Source organism: Athene noctua, chromosome 3 (genome assembly GCF_965140245.1).
Source record: "Athene noctua chromosome 3, bAthNoc1.hap1.1, whole genome shotgun sequence".
NCBI classification, from domain to species: domain Eukaryota; kingdom Metazoa; phylum Chordata; class Aves; order Strigiformes; family Strigidae; genus Athene; species Athene noctua.
In genome coordinates, this window is record NC_134039.1 from 80,783,678 (window position 1) to 80,808,391 (window position 24,714).

Genomic DNA, 24,714 nt, shown 5'->3' on the forward strand with positions numbered 1-24,714 from the left:
CCCAAAGAGGAATCTTTTCAGGGTAGTGGAGGTGTTTTTTGTAAAAGATCTCTTTTTAGGAGAATGACTGTGGGAGCAGATCAGAGCTAATTGTCAGATGATCCTTGTTCCCCTTTCATACAATGTAGCTTTAATTTTTTTTCCCATCAGCTGTGAAACTATGAGGAGCCATGTGAACAGACAAGCCATCTCATCAGACTGCACTAATAAATAACAATGCATTGCACTTCTATGGCACTTCCCATGTTAAAGAAGCAATTAACACATAGGGATTTGAATCTTCATTAAAATCATTTTATGTAACAAAAATGGAGCCAGAGAGTCAGGATGGGGGACTCAATTAAAAGCACATTATAGAAATTGCATATTGGCTGTTGGGGGAATACACATCAAACAACAGGCTCATTGTGAGAAGCAGCAATAGGGTTATGAATCTATTGTCTGCTCATCCTAATGAATAACTTGAGCGCTTAGTAATTGTACAGCCAGATCCAGATATGCCACTCTAACCCTTCTTACTGTGATTGTTTCTTGTCACAAACACAGGATGTTATGCATATTCCTGTAGTAGTTTGATGTGTAACTTAATGAAAACAGTCAAAACAAACCACACCTCTGCTGTCTGTAACCAGAAATTACTACAACCCGTGTTTGTGACAGGATCCAAGCAAAACAAGAGGGATCTTTTGTTCTACTTCTCACTGCAGCATTTAGGTCAAAGAACTGAAGTATGAAGAATATGCCCTACAAAATTGTTTTTAAAATTCAGTATGATCATCCCTGTGCAGGCCAGGGCATATCCTTTGGGTTTTGCTCTGTGTTGAACCATAATCATGATACGCTCGAGGACTCCTTCCTGTGAACCAGAGGAGGACTTGTCTGCCCTTCGGTTCACTCGGAGGGAAATAGGAAGATGATAGAAAAGGACTGTCAGAACTCAAGTGATTTAGTCTGCAGCCTTATTTCAAATTATTGTGTTACCAGAACAAATTGAAGTACCACCAAAGCTCTGAACTTTACCCCAGCCTCAGGACTGAAACACCACTGGACGTGGGCTGACAGGTTTTGCGGGTGGATGAATGGATGTAAAGACAAAAGACCTGAATGCTAAACTCAGTCCTCTTGGCAGTGGAAACTCTCTCACTGCATAAATTACATTCTTGCACTGTGCTTTCTGTGTGGCTGATGGCAAATGAGGTGCTTTAGCATGCATCATACGAAATGCATATTGCCTATGGAAAATGCAAAATGCGTATTACATCTATTGAGGAGGGGACTCATGAGATTTTGAGGGTTTGCCAGATATGCAGGAAGACTCAGGTACTAATCTAACTACTGGAGTGGAACATTACCTGGCCCTTCAGCATCAGGCTGTGATGGTAATAAATAGAAATACCTAAATATATAAGTAAGGGAGCTAAATACTCCCCCAAACATCCAGCAAGGAGTTAGAGAAACCTGTGTCTTGCACCCCCTTCAGAGGTGACAGTGAGCTAGCTTTCTGAAAGTCTAGTTACTAGAAAATAACCAGAATACTTGTAGAAAGAGTCAGGGGAGTTGCAGTCTCAGAGGCAGCAGTCACTGAGACTTCTAGTAATGTAGCATCCTCATTGACCCAAAAAATTACTTATTTGCTAGCATAATTCTTGCAGCTTCTTGGGTATCCACTAGCAGAATGAGGAATCCTCTGGCCCTGTATTAGGCAAACCTTTTGTTTGGTAATCTGCCCAGCTCACTGCATGTATCGTGGTACTTGACATTAGATACTGGTTCCAAAGAATACATGAGGAATCAATTACAACAGGAAATTGCTTCTAAATGAATTTTGCAAATGGAACAGACATTTTCTTAATTTTTTTTTCTATTTTTAATGATATATTTTTAATTTTTCTTCCTCATTTTACAGGAGGCAAAGGGAGATTTTTCAAGGTAGGTGAACTTAAAAGTTTTTGCCATTGTGTGCTGTGAGAATGAATCTGGTAAAATCACTGTGTGAGTGATGTGACTCAGTAGTTGCTGTGTAGCAACAGGAATGCATTGCTAACACAGACATCATGTTTCTTAAAATCATTTCTTCACAAAACACAGCCTTTGACCAGAGCATGCCTTGCAAACAGCATTGTTTGTGACTGTGTTGTTGACAAATCTCTTTATATGCCCAGGAAGTTCAGGAAATAGACTAGTCTTTGGAAGGAAATTACTAAGGAAATGACTCTACAATCACAGTTATATCACAGATCCAGCCAGAGGCAACATTAAAATTCCATCACTAATTGATATTTCAGTTGAATTTGGACAGAGTTCTCAAAATGACAATTTAGATAATTGGTTTTGTTGAACTTCCACTATCCCTTGAGCCAAATCGTCTGATTTGCTGTTAGAAATTCAAAGAGGTGACCATGCTTAGTGTTTCAGAAGACTGTTAATGAAATGCCCAAGAATTTTCATTTAAGTTGACAGTATCTGTCAGTTACACATTAGTAGCAACCAAACATCAGATAGCTGTTCGATACTTGATGGGAGAAACATGTAAGTTCCTCACCTGAAGCTCAGGAGAACTAAAAATTTCACATACTCCATATATTACTTTTGCTGACCTGAACGTGAGTTCAGCTGGAGGATGACAATATCCATTGAAATTAGTTTCAGAGAAGAAAACAAGGTGTGAATGGGCAGTGAGGTTTAATTGCCAGATGAGCCTAAAGAGGTGTTTTAATTTTGTCAGCACTGAGATACACTGAGAGAAGACTGTAATGATACTCTGCACCATAGGAGGCTGTGAATAACAGGTAGATTCTGCCTTCTGGTGGACTAGAACTTATAGCCAGCTAAAACTGAGACAAATCAGTGAAAAGGAGCAATGCATTGCAAATAATTGCCTGCCTATTGTGGAACTGGAGATGACATAAGGTAACCCTTGCTAAAAGGAAGTTTAAGATCTGCCTTATCATTTCTCAAAACCCTAATCAACTTGCAAAATCCTGTCATGCATCTGACCACAGAAACACAAGCCCAGTCTTGCTCCATTTTTCAGTTCCATCCGATTTGGAATAACCTAGCTATCAGTAATGTTTATTTAGGGGGTACTGGAGTGCCCGCAGCCGTTTTACTTTTCAGTTTGGTATTCAATGCACTGCCAAGTGCTTGGCCCAGAAGAACTGGACCAAGCAGAGCTTTGCAATTCAAACCTGTGATAAACCACATCTTCCACTGGTTTTGCTATAAAGAATTGTTTCTCAGAATATTTCGGACATGATGAAAAGACACCCAGAAAGTGTACGTTCAGTCTATGAAACACAGAATAGAATGGGATCAGATGACTTAGGGTAATAGGACTGAAGCCGTTTTATCTGCAAGTATCTGTTTCCAGATCAGAAGTGGAAATAACTGGTGGAAAGCATCCATCTGCTAAAACCTGTTTGATGTCCCTTGTAAAAGGAATGATTGAGTTTATCACAGTGCATTTCTCTAGGCCACAGAGAAATGAGAAGTCTTGTCTGAGAACACAGAAGATACCTCAACACATGGTCTTAACTGCTTCCTCCACACTGGTGTGGCAGTCGTCACCATCCCCATTAAAACAGTTAGCTCTTAGTCCTTTTCACCTGTAGATCACAATGGTTTGAAGGGGAAGGGGAAATCCTTACATCCAAGTCAGGCAGACAAGTGGTGTCGTAATAACGACTTCCTGACACTGCCAGGGATCTTAATTTGTTAATGTGCTTTGATGGGAAAGCAATTGGCCATATTAGTGGAGTTTAAAGCCTGTTCTTGGAGGAAAGCAGAAGAATGCTACCCTGACCCTCCATGGTCTAGGAGAAGACAGCATCTCCAGGGATGTCTGTCCAGCAGCTCCCCTCTAATGTGCACTGACATGGGCTTAGGTGCTGGGTGAGATCCAGGTGCTACTGAAGTCAACATGAGGTCATTGTGGTCAAGATTTTGCCTGCTGAGATTTGTGGTTATTCGTATCAGCAGTGTAAAATCTGGGAGGCAAATCAAGCCTGGGGCCAGCCAGAGAACTGCAGATGGAGACAAATGTTCTGACTTCTCTTAGAGCTGAAGTTAGCTTCAGTGTTTGAAGTTAGTTGATGTTGAAATGCTGTTTAAAGTAGAAGTGGCTACTCTTTGAAACAGAGGAGCTATGCAGTTGTGAATGTCTTGCTGCTGAGATTTAAAGATAGTATGTTGTGCATGGCAGCATACATTGTGTGAAGGCTGAACTCTTGAACTCCTGCTTTGTTTTTGAAGAAATAAGTCAATTCTAAAAGGCTGCATGCTTGTAACGCAGACTGCAGATTTCCCACACCTGTCCTGTCTACTGCCACCAGCAGATTTATAGCCTGTGAGACTGCAAGTTTCGCTTTGGCCCTGATCCAGTGAAGTGCATAAGCACTGGCTCATTTGTAGTGATAGGAGAATTGTTGTTCCCTAAGACCCTTCCTATGAGTCACTGCCGATCACCTCAGGTGCTGGGATAGCCAATGCCAAATGGTCACAATTCAGCTGCGGGTTGGCACCTGCCCATGGTGGCCAGAGCATGATTACTTCCAAACCTCACTGCACCCAGGTGGCAGATCACAAGGAACTGCTTCAGGACTCCTGAATGCAGTTGCAAGTCTGATTTTTGGTTCTCATGGGAGCTCAAAAACCAGAATTGGTCTTAACAAACTCTAGCAGTCAGTTTTCTACCTCTGTGAACTGATGTGTCTACAGTGACAGTAGTGCTGCTGCTTTTGAGGAAATCATCCCATGCCTCAGAATAATGACTGTACTCACAGTACTCCTCTTTCCTTTCCCCAAAAGGGTTTATGTGCATTTCAAACACATGTTCTACATCCTTTGGTAGGTCATCATCAGGCCTGAGTCTCTTATCACTGATTCTTGCCACCTTGGGGTACCATCTAACTCAGGCGTCACAATGACTGCTGAGTTAGGGGGTAATCCTGGCAGTTTGGTAATCCTGGAGAGCACACAGTGCAAGTCACCCTTATCTGTCTTGAACTAAGATGCTACAATAGCCCTGACAGATCAGTTTGGCACCTATAGCGAGCAATCTGACTAAGCCCTTTTCCATCTCTAATGTGTGTTTCATTTCAAAAACAAGCCAATCAGAAACCCTGAGCTCCTGAACCCATTTAGACCAACCAGGGAAAGTATTTCTCAGCGATTCCTGTAAATGGCCTGGTCCAACTAAATGCTTTTTAAGCAGAGTTGTACAAAGGGCACATTTTAGTTGATAAAAATTTACGCAGAACAAGGTTTAAAATAAGAAGTTATTCTCCTTAAGAAGTTCCTAGTTCTCTGCATTAAAGGAGAGTGCTTTTCACATTATCTAAGAGAATCCCCAAATGTTTCAGCTGACAAGACTGAAAAAGCTTTATATTTAGGCTGGAACATACCACTGAATTTAGGACAGTTGAGTATCCCTTTTCAGCTGAATCTCAGGTTGAACAGGACTCTTAAGACTGCATCTGTGGTTTTTGATAATAGCTGCAAAAATTTTGATTTCATAGGCATGGAATCATGTGCATAAAGCTCCTAAACTAGTATCCTGCAGACAGATGTAAAGGTTATTAGCTCAGGCTAATCTTCTTTAGCTGGGGGCTGAGTTACACTTGGTTGGCAGAGCATGGGCAGGACAAATTTCAATTCCTTAGATGAACACAAATCCTACAGGTGTGACTCTCTTTAATCCTACATAGAGTGAACCAGGGTGCCCTGGCTAATTTGGCAGGAAGCATCACATATTGTTAAAAGAGTTGAGATTTTCCCCTAAATTAATCCTACCAGATTTAGAGTCTAGTCTGACATTGAACAAAATTTTTGGGAAACTCACACCAGCTTTGGTTTTAAATGTTCAGAATCCAGCTCTTCAACCTTAAACAGCACCTACGTCAAAGCAGCTGGAAGTAACATATACTGATTGTTTGTCCCTCACTTTGAGGAGGGGAAAGAAAAAACCTTAAGTAAAACAAAATCCTGAGGCATTGCAGCTAGTTCTTCAGACAGGCTCTCATTGCTAAATTTCTTCCAGTTAAGCAATTTGAGACGTTTCAAGTGAACTCCAAGTATGTCCCAGCAACATACGAAAGAATAACAAGGAGAGCAAACGGCCAGTTTCCTGTTAAGCAGAATTTCACAATAATTTCAACATTTGGGCAGATGGTAATCTAACATCGTTTCAAGCTTACTTTTCTTTCTGTGTAACCCAGTGACACTTAACAAATTAGAATTTATTAAGGGGTTACTAAGCCTAGGCTGCATTCTTGCAACTTTATGGAGAAGATCCCAAACACTGTATTTCAAACAGTACCATTTAACCCAAGAATCTCAGACTGCATTTCCTCTTGCATTCAACAGAATTAATTACCATGCTGAGAAGAGTTGATAACTTTAACCTGCAGTTTTGTTTTGTTACTGGTGCTGGAAAATGTATGTATTTCCTGACACAACTGCATATGTAATCTTGCTCAAAATTATTGCAGCCACTTTGCAAAAACTTTGTTTTTCACAAAATGCTTATGAAGTGGCTAGGTAGGCCTTTTACCCCCATGTGTAGATAGAAATACTGAGATGTGCTAAGTTATTTGGCCAAGACTCATTAAACAGGCAGTACCAGAACTAAGACCAGAACTCAGCAATTCTGTTTTCTAGGTCCATTCTCCAGTCAGTAAACCTTATTTCTGGATATCTAACCAGCTTTGAGGAACCGATGCAGATGGCTTTCCCAGTTCAGTTTTCAGATTGTTATTCAGTCTTTTAAATATTATAATTTCCACCACAGTGCAGGAATTAAGTGGTCTAGAGGACACACAGAAATTGTGTTTGGAGCCTTTCCCCTTTATATTAATAAATCTGTACCAAAAGAACCCTTCCATATATAACAACCGTGGAGGACATTTTCACATATAAAATAAATGCAGCACAAGTGACCGGATTAAACAAACACTTTCTAAATACAGTAATAAAATAAACACACTGAGATATTTCACTAGAAAGAGAGAGAAAGGCAGTAAGTACAAAACCACTTGTGATCCTGCTGGAAACATTTTAAAAATTAAGGGGTTTGGTGTTTTAAAAGGAGCCAAGAGGAAAGCGACCTCACGACCACTAGTTCAAATGCAACCTGAATCATTATTTTTTTCTTTTTTCTTGATTTGACATCCTTTTGGGAGTCTAAATTCATTTGTCTTGAGACAAGTCTTGCCAGAAGACTTAGTGAATATATGGACCATGGAATGAAATGCCTTTTTGTTCCTGGAAGTGATTACCTGAAATACATGTGGTACTTTGAAGTTGTGAGGCACTACCTTTATGGTATTTTCTAGGTACTGAGCAGAAATGCTAATCCCATCCAACAACATCACTAAGAATCTTTTACTCTGATTCTTAAAAGACTTCTTATCACAGTGCGAGCAAGCTGTGCTCCTCACTGACATAAGACGGAGCTGACTGGTGTTAGCCTTTTCTTTCATGGGAGCCATTACTGATTCAGACTTTTTCCCAGACTCTCAAACATAGTTAGTCATCACTAATCTTGCCCTGTTTGACAGTCTTCTGAGCTCAGAAAGTCCCGATTTGGAAATTACTCCCTGTTTTCCCAGAAAAGTTTTGGAAATTTCTCAACTTCCTTCTGTGATCAGCCAGCCTCAAAAAACCTTCACTTGAGGGCAGTGACTGCTGCTTGTGCTTCAATTGTGCTGGGTTCTATTTTTTTTTTCCAAGTTTCTTTCAAAATGTCAAAAAACAGTAAGAGCTGAGTATGCACACGCTGTGGAGGAGACATCTCTGGGCAGACCCAGTAAACTCTGTAAACAGCAACAGCTTGTTTTCTAGGCTGTCAGTCACAGAACAGAGCAGCCAGATCAGCAGATAACATGGAACAGAGCAGCTTCTTGTTCAGACTTGTGTAGATATTTACCTGCCATGGAAGAAAAAATCTGAATAGTTTTTGAGCATTTGCATGTACAAAGGAAGATCTATCTGATGGTCAAGTGACCATGGAATTTAGGCAGGAGTGGGTGTTCACTGTTTGTCAAGAGTCATTTGACTTGGCATATGAGGTTCTACGGAGTGGTTTTCTATATGCTTAGCATGGAAGTGGTTGCCTTAGTCATCTTTTGTAAGTGCTATTTTACACATCTTCACCCTGCAAAATCTGAAGTTAATTGAGAATTGGGCATCTCCATCATATATTTGTCTTGACTTGGAGTTGTGGTCCTGTTTTAAAACTACTTAATTGATTTTCAGGGAACTATCATGATAATAAATGCCTGTAGACATACCCAAAATGCCTGTTCCAGAATTTATGTTAGTGGTTTACCCTATGGCCTAACCCAGCAATTAACCTGCAAACTCCAATTGAGGCAGAGCCTGCTGCTGGGATGTGCAAATGGAGAAATGCTCTAGGAAGATTTTTACAACTGAAGCAGTATCGCAACTCTATGAGACACCATACAGACTGTCCCAGAGACAAGAACAAAACTCAGGGTGACCTGGAACGTCCAAGGGCTCCTTGGGCCTTTAGCAGCTGTTAGGATGGCTAGTCTAGAGCTGGGGATGCCAAGACTACTGTCTGCCTGGTGAATGGCCCTGATGCCCTACAAGAGAAGCCAGCGGGCTGGGAAATCTGGAGCTCTGGAAGAGGTATCTCCCTCCACAGCTCCAGGACAGCCACACTTTTTAGCAGGATAAAGGGCAGGGTACAAGAAGGCAGAAAAAAAAATGCTATTAAGAAGTAAGCCAATAAACATTAACTCTTTGGCACTCCTCAATGTCCTGTCTGGCCCTCTTGGCTGTGTATTTCTACACTTTTCAAAGTAACAGCAACACTGTCTTCCTTCCCAAGCCTTTGAGGGATTTTTTTCATCTGCACACAATTCCTTGTGTGTTTAAAAGTGGGAAGGAGGCATTTTGGGTTTGTAGGAGAAAATCTCATGGTTTTATTTAATCTTCAAGAACCTGCCACCCATTTCATGAGCTCTCCCTTCTCCCTGGTGTGCAGTGATGCTGCTCCAGCTAGCCAGTGTGGCCACTAGAGGAGGGGAATGTTAGCCAAGTTGGGCCTGGTCGCACAGAGGGGTTCGTGTAGCAGGACATAAATTCAAGCAGGAGTCTTATCAGTGAAGATGTTGTGCAAAGGCCAGGTCACTGGGGCAAGAGGCTAATAATCTGTGATGCTAAGAAAGCATACCATTATTTTTGGAGCAGGTTGTAAGGCATTAAATAAAGGTACTTTATTGCAGCTGAAAGAATCGCTTTTTCTTCTCTTCCCCTTGCTTTTTTCTGTGTATGAACATGTCTGTGGGACCCTGATCAATGAAATGTGACATGGTGGCTTTCGTGTCCAGTCACAGGTAGGAAGTGCTTCAACAACCATCTGGGAGAGCTTCTCTTCAATTTTGATAATAGAGGGAAAAGTTAAATGGGCTGCCATAAAACAAATAAAGAGAGAAGAAAAAGGAAACCCCCATGCCTTTTGTTAAGGAGGAACAGATGTAGAGCTGTAGCGGCCTGCCAGCTAGGTCAGCTCATATCAAATATTGTGGTTGTTTTCTCGTAGCCTGATCCTCCTTTTGAACTCTCTTTCAGCAATGAAGTTGTAAGGAATGAATTAAAGAAGCTGCCGGCCCTGCCAACACCAGCATTGAAGGAGCATCCTTCCCTCGCTTACTGGTAACGTATCATTCTGCTGAGCAGCTTTGCAGTGTCTTATGCAGGACCTGGCTCTGGCAAAAAGTGATCTGAGAGTGGAACTGGGATGCAGAGATTCCTGCCTCCTAGTTCTGTGTCTGCCACTGACTCATTGCATGATTCGACACAAGTACAGCTACCACCCTGGGCCTCAGTTTCCCTTTCTGACAAATGGCTGCAGTAATATCTGGCCAGAAAAATTAACTGTAAACATGCAAGTGTCCTGATGAAATCCAGAGGCTTCCCAGCACTTTACATCTGTGCAAAGAGTTTTCCCATTTGGAAATATCAATGTTTTGTACTGCTCTGTGTTATTTTTGAGTGATTGAGCTTCATCTTGAAAATCCTCTATGGCATAGCTGAATTAAAAGAGATATATTTCTCCTTTTATACGAACTAGGTGTTGTTCAGAGGTGGAAGCTTGGGAGCTCTGCCTTTATTGCACTGAAAATTAAATCCAGGGTAGGAGCAGGGTCGCAATTAAATTTTGTATGCCTCACACATAGATTCTTTGTGCCACCCTGCCTATCCCTTTTATCTGTGCAAATAGGAAAGAATTTGGGGAAAGACTGTTCATTAACAGGAGATGCTTTCACTTGATTTTCTGCTTGTTCCTCTTTCATGTTTGCCTTTAAAGCATTAAGCTAGAAGCCTGGGGGTGGGAGTGAACTTCTTTATCTGCTACTCTTTTAATTTCTGCATCTTGGTAATCTGAGGATAGCAGGGGGAAACAAATCAGATTGTAGTTTATGATCTCAATGCTTCCCTTTGCCTGGAAGGCCATCCTCTTTTCCTAGCATGGCTGCAATACCAGAATTAGCTGTACCTCCTGTCAAGCTGTAGGCAAGCTAGTCTGTGAGATCTCCTAATCACTTTCTGAGCACATCAGGAGAGACTCGGAGTCCTTGGATGAGGTTAGGAACATTGACACAAAAGCTGCAGATCATCACAGTCTCCTGGTGTTTGTCTAAGTACCAAACCAAATCTTTATGAAAAATTGATAAATATAGGCTGCCATTTCACTGGAGGAAGAATAGTCTCCCTCTTTGGAGCACCTCTTTTTCCATAGACTAATTAATCCACACACTGAAAAGCACTGCATTTCCAGCCAGGTTGGTGACCGGGTCTGACTGACAGCCTGGTAGCTCAAGCTAATGGCCACCACAAGAGGAGTGGTGGGAACAAGTAGCCGTGGATGGAGGAGGCAAATCAGACCCTTCAGCAGTAACATGGACCAAGGTCTTACCAAAGTGCCCACGTAGCCTTTGCCTCAGTAACCTGTGATGGTATCCATACTCAGGAAAGCGGTGACAACCTCGGCTGCCTGTCAGGCCTCGTCTGCCTATCAGGATCTTTCTGCTCCCGCTGTCAGCAGGTGTTAGTCAGCGTGCCTATCTTAAGGACTTCTGCTGGGAAATCTCAGGGAGGTCTGGGACTGCCTCTGTCCATATGACACCCTCCTTGGGTTTGGGCTATGTTCAGTCACCTGAAGCAAGAAGAGCCATGTAAAAACCTCATGCATACCATGCAAGCATTTACAGTTATACACAAGGTACAGCACTTCTTGCAGCTGTACTTCATTTCATGGGAATTCTTATGTGACTAAGAACAGGTCGCAGGTTGGGAAGCTGGTTGTTTCCAATAAAACCAGTGGCTACAGTCCTGTGACTCCCTTGCGATTTTACTTCAGTAACCAGGTCTCAAAGACCTCTTATATATCAGTAGTTCATTATTTTTTAATGGTGGCTTTTTCTTAAACACTCTCTGAAACACTGAAGTAGAGGCTGCAGGTCAATCAGATTAAAAGCCTCTGAAGTACAGATCAAACTTCAGTGATCTAAGAGGACAGATTTTTAAAACTGTGTTTTCTGACGCTTCTGCATCTCATGCAGATTATGTACTGGATACAAATTTCATCCTGTTCTTTTCTGTGTGCAGTCAGTTTTATGCTGCAGTTCTTCAGCATTAGCACAAAGCAGTAGCAAGTGAATTTCCAGCTCCAGAAAGAAACATTTAAAACATTAGGAGTGGGATGGGTAGTTGCTCTAGTTAGTTTAAAACAAACAAAAGAACCCTGTGCTACATTTGTATAGGCTGAAATGAACTAAGAAGCAATAAAATGGATCATCAAGTAAATACTATAATAGGATACCTTCAGCAAGATACTGTGATAGATCTGTATGAAATAATATAACTTTACCATCACACACCATGAAAAAGCATCACCTGTTGCTCCTATCAAACGCAGTAAAACCAGTGGGATTATTCCTGGATTCTTAGATGCACCAAGAGCTGAATCAGCACAGTTTGGTGCCTCTGACTCCACCTTCATGGAGCCTTCTGGTTGCATACCCTTGCTGCAGGCCTTTCCCTTCACTGTAACCTCTTCTTGGGGGTTTGTAGACATCACAACAGAGATGAAGGTTGTAGTTTTTATATCATTAAGCTTTTGTTTCCAGCTCTTTACAGATTAAGAAGAATCAGCTGCACATCTTGTTCTCAAGCATCTCTTAGCTTCACTGATTACCAGGGAAGCAAGGAGTTTTGGGTTTGCTTTTCGCTTTTAAATTAAAACGTAGCTTCTGGTCTTCCCACACAATCCAGGAACTTGGACCCTAGTTTTTGATTTCTTTTGCCCACACATGGAAATAACTGACAGTATTTATTATTTTAGACACAAAACTAAACACAATGAGACAGGAGACAACCTGTGTTAGTTCACAGCACTCCTTTCCAGCCATCATCATTGTATTTTATCTCAATTCTGATCCTTCCCAGCAAGCCAGCCCAGTACTAGGTTGCCAGTAAGAATGCAAAGAGGAGATGCAACAGCACTAAAGTGCGTGCTAGAATGGGATTTTCAACAGACGAGGGGGAAGATAGACTTCTCCCAGGTTCCAACAGACTTTGAATGCAAGCTTGTTTTTAGCAACCTGAAGCATCAGCATTGCCAGAAAATTCACCTCTGAAAATATCAGCTGAAAATCACTACTTAGGTTCTCTAATACAGCACAGAGCTGAGGCTCTATTCCTGCTCTTGGTCCCTTTGGCGCAAGAGATGCTCTGCTGGCTTCAGTGGGACAGCACATGACTGCAAATAAAGACCTTAGTAAGTTCGAGAATATAATCAAGATGAACAAAGGTTAGAAACAGAACAACAGTAAGGCACAGCAATGAGTGGGCAGCTATTTAAAACAGCTCAGTGTGCTAGGAAGAGAGGGGGGAAACAATTACCTTTGAAAATCTGGATCTGATGATGAGAAACTCTGGCCATGCAAGTTGTTTCCCATACAGTTCTGGAAGCTGCTGAGACAGGAGGGATTTCTTGGTAGTTCTAAAGATCTTTAGCAGAGTTGTCTGCTGCAGGATATCTCCATGTACTAATTTTTGCACTTTGGAGGGAATGTTTTATGTGCTGGCAAACAGACGGTAGTGCTTCAGCAGCCTCTGTGTCTCCACATTAGTTAAGCATCCTCTGTCAGCCCTGTGTTATGAATGAGTTTCTGTGTCACTGACACAGCAACAAGCCAGAGCAGGGGGAGAGGAGATGTCAGCTGGTGGTCCAGGCAGTGTCCCAGCACTCTCCCAGCTGTCAATAGCAGCATGGCAGCCGCTCAGATATGAACAGCTGAAATGACAGGGGAGAATGTTTATAAGCTCTGCTAATGCTCCTTCTGACCCGTGAATGATTTTGCTTGTTTTCCCCAGCAGTTGCTGGGCTTCCCCCTCTGTCCCAGAGCTGGAGGCAGAAAGTGACCTCTGTGCTGGATGATCCTTCTTGCACAGGGAATGAAAAGGAAGTTCAAAGAACTGTTAGAGGAGCAACTGTCATGCAGCTGGGGTGGGATTTATCTGACCATGAACATTTCTTCAGTGTAGACCTCTCCACCTGAACTAGGTGCCCACAGCTCCCTTTGCTGTCAGGATGAATTGTGCTCTGCAGTATCTGTTTCTTTCCCCAAAGTGTGACTAGCTCAGTGTTATGGAAAGGTGAGAGGCAGCAAATCCCACTCTTAAATATTCATGACTTGATGGATAATTCAGGTGGGTGTGTGTGTGTGTTCAAAAGTAGAAACAAGGATGATATTATCTGGAACTTAACATCTGTAGACCTCATATTATTATACAATGAAAAGAAAGATCATCAGTATCCTAACGAAGCAGTGAAGGTATAGAGAATGTTGCCTGCATCTGTTTAGAAGAACTGGGTAGAGCCTGGACTATCCCCCATCTCTTAGTATGGGTTGAGAACATAACTTTATTCATGCCAGTGATGTTCAGGAAGGCTCCCTGACATCTAATCTGCCCTTTTGAAGGAAATGGGCCATCAGTTGGCTTCCCGACCAAAGGGGTATGGTCTGGGAACATATCCATAATTTTATAATAATCATTTGTAAGAAAGCAGAGCACATCCAGGTAATTACATTAGCTAATCAGCTTGTAGGTACATCTATCCTTTCCTTGAATGGCATCAATGTGAGAGCTTGATCTGTACAATAAACTGCACAGAGTGGAAACCAAAGCTAAGAGTATTTTCCACTGGAGAAACTGTATTGTTTTCTGAGAAGTCACTCCTGGTTTGTTCCTGTCTGAGACGGAGAGGAATTACATCCACATGTAATCATGGTTTTAAGATGTAATTTCAAAGGGCTGTAAGCCCTCTCTGTCTATCTTTTCTATTAAGAATGATGTTTTTTGGAGATCTTCCAGTACTGAACACTCATGTAATTCAGTTATTGCTCCAAAAGTAATCCTGTTTATGATAATCATGGCAGGAGACCCAGGCCCTGCCTTCATGTGCACACCCATAACATCTGTGGTACTTGCTTGGATCAGTGGGCTGAACATGGCTTCATAGCTGTTGAATTTACAGCTTCCAGATCATTTTCTAAACATGAAAATTATTCTGAGGGATTCGATAGGAGAGCTAGACCATTCCTTTACCCATGTAATTTGTCACTGACTCAGTCAGCACCCTGTGTCTGCTGTGACCTGCTGGTGGGACATCACTTCACCTTGCCCCAAAAAAGAGCCCTTTTATTTTTGCAGAATGAGTGGGGGAAGTCACTTGGTGAGTGAGTAAGGAAAGCAGCTACTCTCAGACAAATTACAAGCTTGTGAGGGAACAGCTGGCCCTGCTGACAATCCGACAGACTGTCTACTTTTAATTGCTCTGTGCTGCATACACTGGTGTTTCTGGTCCTCTCCCTTCCTCCCTGCATTACCAGGGATGGAAGCACAGTCCTCAGCTTCCCTGTGCCAGGCCCCATGCCCCACCTGTGCACAGTATGTCTTGTTTGTCATGTCACGGTGCACTGTGTCCTCCTTGTGATGTCACAGAAGAGAACATCCTGTGTGTGATGTAACAGCAGGCTCTGTGTGGCCTCTACCTGTGACATCACTGAGGGCCTTACAAAGACTAGGCCCAGCAGGGACAGGTGAACTTCCTTCTAGCAGAGATTATGGCTCCACACAGATCTCTCTGGCACAAAGATGCATATGGGGAAGGCAGCAATGAGGAGACACAGTCATGTTAGCAGGGTTAGAAATGCTTTTCAGTTTTCCATAAAAGTCCCCACAGGGATCTCTGAGCAGTTGCAGTCATCTGCCAGACCATCCCACACTGCCATCCTCCTTCACACTGTCTAGCAATAAAAATAGCTCAGTTCTGCCTGGGGAAGGTTTACCACACGATGGACAACCATGTTGCTGCCTTTGAAGGCCCCATTAGGGGCCCCAGCTGGACCTAGGAAATTCAGGGAGGGAGAGGAATTCCAGTTCACATCGGCCTGAACCACATGCAGCATGATGGCATTAGATAGACACTTGGTACTACTGGAAGCTTATGCAGTGCCAGGTGGGGAGGGCACAAAGGTGCCATAAAGGTAGTTTAGGCTTCCTTCCTCTTGGACTAGTAAGGTCTGTACAATATCTCGAGGGGACTCAACAGATTGCTATTTCTTGGTCTTGCAACATAAAGAGCAAGAGATTGGGTTTAAACCTGAGGACTTGGGTATTCTGTCATGCCAATGTAACAGAGCTGGTCCTATGGGCATTACATTGCTGGAAGTTAGAGAAGAACCAAAGTCAGACCAGTCTGAAAGTACCAGGCTTGGAGGCTGTGATGACTTGCATGGCCATAGATTGGGTGGAATGCTACTGAAATCACAGGAGAGTGCTGTGAACCTTTGAAAGGAGATCACCAGCTTATACTTTGCCATGCTTGTGACCTTGCTAGCACAGCTGATTGTATGCATCAAATAGCTCTGGTTCTGTGCTCTCCTGCTGCCCATTCACTGGAGAAGGAATGAGACTCTTTAATAAAAAGTGAACTTACAGATGTCTCAGTCTGTTATTTGGGTCATGCTGATCTGCTCTTGGATGCTACATCTCTACCATGTACAGGTGAATGTCTCAACGTGCGTTTATCAAACATGCCCAGAACTGTTATCTGACACAGAGGCCCGCTGGTGTGGAACAGCACCCATCTATACCATGAATCTGTCTTAGTCTCCAAAGCAGTGCTGGGAATGGGCCCTGGCCCATGTTAACTCCCAGTGCATAGCCAGGACCTGCCTGGGGAATGCAAGTTAGTATAACCCCAAAGTATGCAGATACATCAGTACTTTAACAGTAAAGGGACCCAAGTTTGAGTGCCTTGGAAACATTCCCCGCCACTGTTTAACCTGCTGTTACAGACATTGTTTCTGTGTACACTGGGAATTCAACTCCTTGCTGAGAGAGGTTTCTCCAGAGTACTTCCACTAATGCTCCTGTACATGGTCGTGTGCAGTTGCAGCGAGGAGTATTCTGTGAGGCTTAGAACTATTACAGGCCACCAATTTCTGAAAGCTTTGCTAGCTTCCAGAGAACTTGATGGGCTTGGAAAGAAGTTGCACCAGCTAGGGCAAAGCAGAGCTTGAGCAGCTCCAACATACATCTGTTTGCCACTAAATGTAGTATCATGAGCGTCATTTGTAGATAAGGAAAGTAGAGAGGGAAAAGTCTGCACATGTAGATACCATGTTTGTGAGTAAAAAAGGTTCTTCCAGAAAGCCAGCTCCTAGAAAACCATTTTTATTCTCCGTCTGTGAGTTCCCCTTGTTTACCCTGGGCTGCATCAAATCTCCACACCTAAACACTTTTGCTTGGCATCTTTTCATTCCCTCAGTCTGTAGCTGTGTTTACAGAAGTATCTCTTCACCTTTTGGCAAGATTCTTAGTCACGATGCTGCCATTATATGAAGCATCTCATTTCTTCCTTTCCAGTGAGGATCGAGTCATTGAACATTACAAGAAGCTAAATGGTCAGACAAGAGGTCAAGCAATTGTGAAGTAAGTGAAATAAGAGTGACTTCTTGTGACCTTTGTTTTATCAGGAAGTATTTACACTGAACTGTAAATACAATATGTAACTATGCCTCCCATCTTGTCTAATACTTTTTTTTAAGTATTTCTATACTTAATTATTTATTTGTTAAAGCATTTTTTTTTCAGATCATCTTCTCAGCCTCTCAGACACGTTATTCTCTTGTGTTGTTTTGCAGTTACATGAGCATTGTAGAATCCCTCCCCACATATGGAGTGCATTATTACGCAGTAAAGGTACGTGCTACAAAAAAGGGTCATTTATTGAATTAAACTGTTGTTGGAGAAGGAAGGAGAGAGGTACAAATAACCATCCTGCTTTCAGAATACAATACGCTGCTACTGAAGTCTCGTTTCACTTCCTGTGGTCGGATAAACTTATTTCAACTGTGTAGTGAATGTTTGGTAAATACAGCTCCAAAGAGGAAAATCCTGTTCTTGGAGATAAACCTCTTGCAGTCCTATTGTGCTGGAGATGTTCAGCCCACAGGTTCTGGTCATGCCAGTGAACCAGCACCAAAGGGACAAGCTAGCCAGATTGCTGACAGTCTTGTTGCTTCACTTCTTTTTGTAGTTCCAGAAGTCAGATTTTTCTCAGCCTGCAGATCCATGAGCCAGCCGTGACCTGCAGACTGTAGCTCCCTTCAGTTGACATACAGGCAGATGAATACAGATATAGTACATCTTTTTAATGCCTAATCATTGGCCCACACTCTAGAGATAACATGTTTCCCTCCTCAAACAGCTCTCCAGTTCTAACTATGTGGATTTCATGCAGGTATTAATGAAATCCCTCATTTCTTTTGTCTAATGATTTATCACCAAATCTTCCAGTCTATTATTATTATTATTATTATTATTATTATTATTATTATTACTACTTCCCTGCCTGACCAGCTCTGTAGGGTTGTTATTTTTTTAAGTAGATAAATCAATAAACATATAAAGAAAGCTAGATCCACACTCCCCAGAGCATATTCCCTCATTTATCACTCCTGAAGTTTTGATGTGTTTCATCATTATCCCTCTGCACAGATCATATGTTTTTTCATACATCTGTAATATCTTGCACACATGGGGTACCATAAAAACACAAATACCTGACAGTACCTGTCTCAGGCAGATGTGTTTCTAGTCTATTCCTGCTAATGTGCATGGCGTTTTGTGAAAAGCATTAGCCTCATTTTTTGCCAGAGGGCAGGATCCTGCCAGCACCCTTTCCATCCAGATCTCTTGGACTCCTCTCAGTCAAGAACGATCTGGTGGTTTGGGCTGGGTGTTCAAGCCTGCAAACACCTGAGGGCTATTCCAGTGAGCTCCCCATGATCAGTAAGTACCAGCGAGCAGCAGTGCCGCAGCAAATATTGCACGTAATAGGTTTTGCTTCTGCCTGATGTGGGGGTTTTGTTTTAGCTGCATTTTACCCTGCCATTCTCTATCACATTAACAGAACAGATGTAATTTCATTGAGGACTCCAGTTCAGTAAATTGCAAAGAGGCTGGTATCAGATATCAGCCATTACCCCATAAGGCCATTTTATTGCACACTCAGACACAAAGCAGTTGGGTCCGAGCCTGTCAGACCTTATCACTTGGTAGCTCTCAGATCCCATTACTGCTGCGTTTTCAAGATTAAGGCTAAAATCCCTCCACATAATTCAAGTCAGCTGGGTGATTCACTTTCCTTCCTCTCCAGTCTCTGAGTGTTCAGACTGAATAATTTACAGAGAAGAGAAAGAGGATGCAACACTGCACAAGGGACCCATGTCAAACCTCCTCACTGCCCCTGGCAGCATTTTGAGTAACTTGATCACATGTGATGCATTTTAAACTGTTTTATATATCATGGCCAAAAGTGAAACAGATCTCTCCTAAGCACCATGGAGCTTTGTGACTTGAGGAAATTCAGCAGGGGTAATTTAACAAAACCCACGATACTGAAAGATATTACTTAGGAACAAATCTTCACCTTGAATAACAACCTAGGAAATCTCCAGCATTTCCCCATCCCATTCAATATAACTCCCTCTGTTTTCTTTTCCAGGACAAGCAGGGAATTCCTTGGTGGTTAGGACTTAGCTACAAGGGGATTTTTCAATATGACTACCATGACAAAGTGAAACCAAGAAAGGTAAGTGTTTACTTTTCTACCAAGGCCTGGGCTTGCTATGCCTGTTATAGCTTGATTTGAGGGTGTGATATATGCCAAACGCTGGCATTGATTCATGTGATTTTGAAGGATATTCATTTTTTCCTAAACTTGTCTGAAAGTCTGCAAAGAATTAATGGACAAAAGTAGCTCTTGATTTATTAAATGTTGATGTATGGGAAGAAATAATAGGTGCATTGACTATCCTTTTATTCACTGAAGGCTATTAATGGGTTTTTTTATTCCTTGAAGAAAAGGATGAAGGGAGTAAGGACGTCTTCACAGAGCATCTGTGCTCTAAAAGACACACCTATTTGGGATCAATCATTACCTACAGGGCAAGCCATACTGACACGTGATAGTTTAAAACATGCCTAGGCTAGGTGTTTGCACCCACATATCTCCATTAGTGCCAACCCCCCAGGGAAGACATGTCCTTAAAAGATGCCTTCAGAAGTCAGTCTTAGTAACAGAAACATTTCTGTGGAGGAAAATAATGCCCTGCCATGACAGGACTCAGCCATTTACAAGCTATAGCAATTTTTATCAATCCTGATGGGATGAGAGGGTTGGTGGAGAACAGCAGAAGAAAGAACAAAAGAGGTCAGGTATTCTGACAGCGTGAGTGGAGACAGCTGTCTCCACTAGAAGAGTCAAGCCTCCTTTCTCAGCTTCTCTGCTTTCTCTTCTTTTCAGCTGCTCAGTGTGATTCAGTCTGTAATATTAATTTTAAAGCTTGGTAACATCTTGGCCAGCCTCTCTGTCCCTCCACTAACCTACCTCTAGTTCTCACACTGCTCCTTGAATCAGGGCCTTAAGCATCTCCTACCCATTTTCTGCAGCGTAACCCTGAAAAATAGCATGCCAGTTTTCTCTTTATTGGGAATTATTTATTTTTTGTCTCAGCAAATTATATATGAAATCCAGGAGACCCAGAGCAATGTATGCCTTATGTATAAACCACTGAGAAATTCTGTGGCTTAGCAGAAGTGGTCATAAATCTGGGTGGGAAGGGAGAGCAGAAATTTCCAGGCTAGAATTTGTCCATTGCCATAATCCAGAGACCACAGCAGTGAAAAGACAGCCTAGATGAGCATTTCTGTGTTATGTGATGCTTGCAAAACCCATCTGTTGGCAGGGCTATTTGAAAATGCATAGCCTAAATCAGGGACAGGACTCGGATAGAGTGGCTGAGGCTTCATTATTTCTCCATCGAGTGCTTTTACCCTCTGCAGAGCAAGTGAAAAGACTTCTTACCCTACACAGGTGGTAAAACCCCTCTGGCGAGAGCAGCTCAACTGCCTCAGTGAGGTACAATGTTTAATCCTCTGCTAATTAGATTGTAAAATTTCACTTGATAACCCTGGTATCTGGGATCTTACCATAGTATCTGATTCATTTCACTATACCAGCATGGGCTGGTTCAAGTCTTTGCTGTGCAAAGGGGAGGGGAAATCCTTAATGTGCTTTCTGAAAGGTAAAATTAGGGGGGGGAGGGGGAAAGAAATTTTGTCTTTTCTGATCGTTATTATTTTGTTCCTGCACATTGCCAGTGCCAGAAACAAATTGAAAAATTACAATGGAAAAATAAATCTCCCTGGAAGAAACACAAGCAGAAAATTGTAGCAAGAAACCAGCTGAAACCAAGACATTTATATTAAATGCATATAAAAACCTTGCTTGTCTTATAAGGGAGATTGTAATGTTTTCCTATTATGTCATCCTAGATAGATTTCCATGCTTATTGTGTTTGCAAGAAAAACTGTAACCCACACTAAGCAGCTGAGCCTATCTCAGGCGATCCCATTAGCAGTCAGTCAAAACCACGTTTTCGTTAAATTGCTGGAGTAAATCACCCATGTGTCTCTAAAAAACTAACTAGGTTTGTCAGCAAGTTGGATGAGTCTGGAGAGGAGAATCGAGGCTAATGCAGGGCCAGAACCTGATCTTGCTTTCGCTATTCTCACTCGGGCATAAGTCCTCCAGTATTACTGGGGATGCAGCTGAGATGGGTATCTGGCACCTAGTCCACAGTGATTCAGATGGGAATGCAGGGTTGTTAAACTGGAATGCAGCTGGAGCTGGGCTGCAGAGCCCAATGTGACTCTGTGCTTCTATTTTTATGCTCTCTCCTCCTGATGCTTGACTTCTGTGGAAATCCTGAAGCTACCCAAAGCCATCACTTTGAGGCTTAATATTCTCTTTTCTGTTTTCCTCCTGCATGTTCAGAGGCTAGCTCACAGACTCAGCAAGCCCTGCCAAAGGCTTCTTCTTGAATGTCGCTTGTTTGAACTCAGGTTTGGTCCATATCAGTTATGATCCGACAGCTGGTCATTCTTAGGTATTAAATGAATGCAAACGTTTTGATATACCTCACAAAATCCATCACTGCAGCTGGACAAGAAGGGAGTATCAAGTACAGAAAGTTGGCTACTATCCTGCTAACCATATGCTGAGACACTCAGGAAGTTCAGTAGTGGCTTGCAGAACCAGTGTCATTTTTTGTAGCAGCAGCGCACAGCATCCAACATGGGCACAGTCCCCCTCCCTCTATGTTAGGCTCAGCTTCCACAAACTCTTCCCTGTGAAAAGAAAAAGTCCTTCAAGGCTTGGCGTGCCTTGAAAAAGCACGACAAAAAGGAGTCATTGTCTTGCTGGGTTATACCCATCTTGAGTCAGCACCATCCAATATTCATGAGAAACCAAAGCAAATTCTTTGGAACCGGGTCTTCAGATAAGATGTGCCAGCACCACTCTCCCACAAGCTGCTGAGGCTGTAGTGACCAAAACCATCATTTTCAGAGAAGGGTCATTAGGGGTTTTTTTGCTTGCATTGCAGAGCAATTGGAAAGAAGGAGCAAGGCATTGCAGCCCCCCTGTGTGACTATATTATCTGTGAGTGGTGTTTGTTCATTTTAACCAGCAGGTAGGGATGTAACTCCACTCCATCCCAAGACACTTGTACATGGAGCAGAAGCAACATAGCCTGGAGCTGTGAGACCAGCATGCCCAAGCAGTAGTAGTAGTACTAGGCATGTCTCTGTCGTTTTATTGAGATATTCCCACTGATTTAAGAGCCCAAAGGCATCTTTTAATGCACACAGCTTAACAGTTAGTAAACAATTAACTCCAATCTGAAGAGTGAATGATTAACGAAGTCAGCCAAAGGACTTCCATATAGCAAATAAACAAGCAGAGAAATTGTTTAACTTATCACCAGAAATAAAATTACCTTAAAGGAGAGTCTGGTCGTGTTTGGTTGCTTTGTAAGAAATACCTCTGTAGAGTGTTATCTCATTTTCTTCCACAGAAGGCTAGTGGAAACGAAACTTAAGGTGAGCCTTTTTTCTCAGACTTGTAAACATTATTATCAGTGTTTGCATTCTCTGGTTGTCTGAAAAGAACCCGAGGGATATAAAGACTTTTGGAAACAAGATAAAATGTGAGGCATCCCAAAATTCCATTGCGAAAGTAGCTTGACAAAGATTTTCCCTGTGACAGCCAAATATCGGTTTCCGTCGTTTCTTCCCAGCGTTATCCTTTCTCTGAGATGAAATGAAGCATGCTATGAAAATACTCTGTCCCTTGCCACAAAGTCTCCACAATGCTCTGTGGATTCTCATTACAGAAGAATTTCATTTGTAGTATTGTTGTGAATCCAAAGCAATGGTAATGGATTGACTTCCCATTTAAACATGCACAAAGAAGAGCTGAGTTGGACCCATCCTACCGAGCAATACAAAGCACAAGTAAAATCAGTGGCTTTAAGTGTCTGATCAGAGAGAAATCACCTGCTTGTCAACAGCATGAGCAAAGTAATCAGCATGTTGTGTCCAGAAAGTGAAAGATTGCTGTTGTGATGTCACTTGGCCTATTCCAAACAGCAAGAGATAGAGTGAACTTTCCCAATTCCAGAGGCAAAATGAGATATTTACACAGGAGGAGCAATAGACTAATTAAGAGCTGCTTTATTGCAGAGCAAATAGAGATCCTCTCTGCTTTAGGGCATAATGAAGCATTGTCAAGTCAGTAATTGCACTGATGGAGTGGTTAAACTTGTGCTTCCTGTGGTGAAGGAATGACAGACCAGTAACTTAAGAAAACATAAAGTAGGGATTGATGTGAAATGTATAAAAACGAGTGAACGATGGGGAGGAGGAGGCTGACAAATTGGTCTCTGTCCTGACTGATCATAAAACATCAGGATAATCAAAAAAGGCAAAAGAAACAAGAAATTCACGTCAGTTACAGGGAGCCCAATTCACTTGTATAACTCCTTGCCTCATGATACAATAGAGGTCAAGAGCTTAGAAGGGTTGAAGATAGGACTAAAAGTGTGACCCCCCCCATCCAGAGGTTTACCATTGAATTGGTTGGTTTTGAACAGGATTTGGGGAGGGGTTATAAACCCTCACGTTCAAGGAGAGTGTTTGATTTGGCAGCAGGTTGGTTTCTGTTGTCAGAGGCGTTGGCGCATGTGTAACGCTCCTCTCACTGGCGTGCCACCGAGCCAAGGGTGTATTCAGAAAGGGCTGGCCTTTGTCTAGAGCATCCAGAATCAAGTGGGGTCAGAGACAATGTATTGGACTCCTGTCAAATTGGGCTCTTATTGGAACGGCATCATTTCCTGAGACCTTTGCAAACATCTTTGCATTGCAGACAGGGATAAAAGATTTCAAATTTACAAATGATACAAGAGGAGCAGAAAACATTTTCAGGAAATACTGGTTTAAAAGCTAGTGGAGTCTCAGTGGCATTGCTGCAATAAATTATTCACTGTGATTAGCTGACTGTTAAGGACTACCTGCTGACTCCTTCTGCTCAGAGCTTTTATTTCTCTTCCCGTTGCTGATCCTTCATGCTTTTTGGATTATGGACTTGGCTGTAAACTGAACCAGTCTTCAGGTCACGGCAGGTTCAACTCATTTTATAGTGCAGTAATTCAGTCTTGGTTTAGTATTTGGAAATGTGGAGCACTGGAGGAGGGAGACATACACAAAGAGAGGTTCCGTACCACACAGTTTCTTCTCACAGAGAGGTTGCTCACCCCATTTCCTTCCATATCAAAATGTAAGACCCAGATCTGTGACTGTTGAAGAGCAGTTTAAGACTTTCCCCTGATGAAATGTCTTACTCCATCCCTGTTACACAGGAGACCATGTTCCCACTAGTACCTTTTTTACTGCTGCTTGCCCTCAGTTTGGGGTGTCTGCTGTTCAGCACTAGGCTCTTCCCCTTTCAGCACCCACTACCCCATGCCCTACCACTGCACTTCACTGTGCCAAAAAGCTGCCAAATGCACTGGGAAATGAATAAATCAGATCAGAGCATACTGGGCTGGAAAGCAGGATTTTGTCCCTGACACTGAGGACTTCCACAGGATTTGGCCGGACATGCCACTGGGCTGTCATTCAGAGAACGTTTCTTTTGGCAGCAGTACCAGCCGAAGTGGCCTTCACCATCCTCTGCTCCCATCGCAATCCTGCCACCACTGCTCATTT

At 42.4% G+C, this 24,714-nt stretch overlaps 1 protein-coding gene across 6 annotated transcripts in view; it reads left to right on the forward strand.

The window, feature by feature from the left end:
• The window catches only part of FRMD4A (FERM domain containing 4A), a 379,560-nt gene that overhangs the window by 304,257 nt on the left and 50,589 nt on the right, over positions 1–24,714 (forward strand). For all 6 annotated transcript variants that reach the window (XM_074903460.1, XM_074903462.1, XM_074903464.1 and 3 more), the window contains 5 exons: positions 1,907–1,929; positions 9,595–9,678; positions 16,966–17,031; positions 17,244–17,301; positions 19,109–19,195. In XM_074903460.1, coding sequence (XP_074759561.1) covers positions 1,907–1,929; positions 9,595–9,678; positions 16,966–17,031; positions 17,244–17,301; positions 19,109–19,195 — 318 coding nt within the window. The remainder of the gene's footprint in view (positions 1–1,906; positions 1,930–9,594; positions 9,679–16,965; positions 17,032–17,243; positions 17,302–19,108; positions 19,196–24,714) is intronic.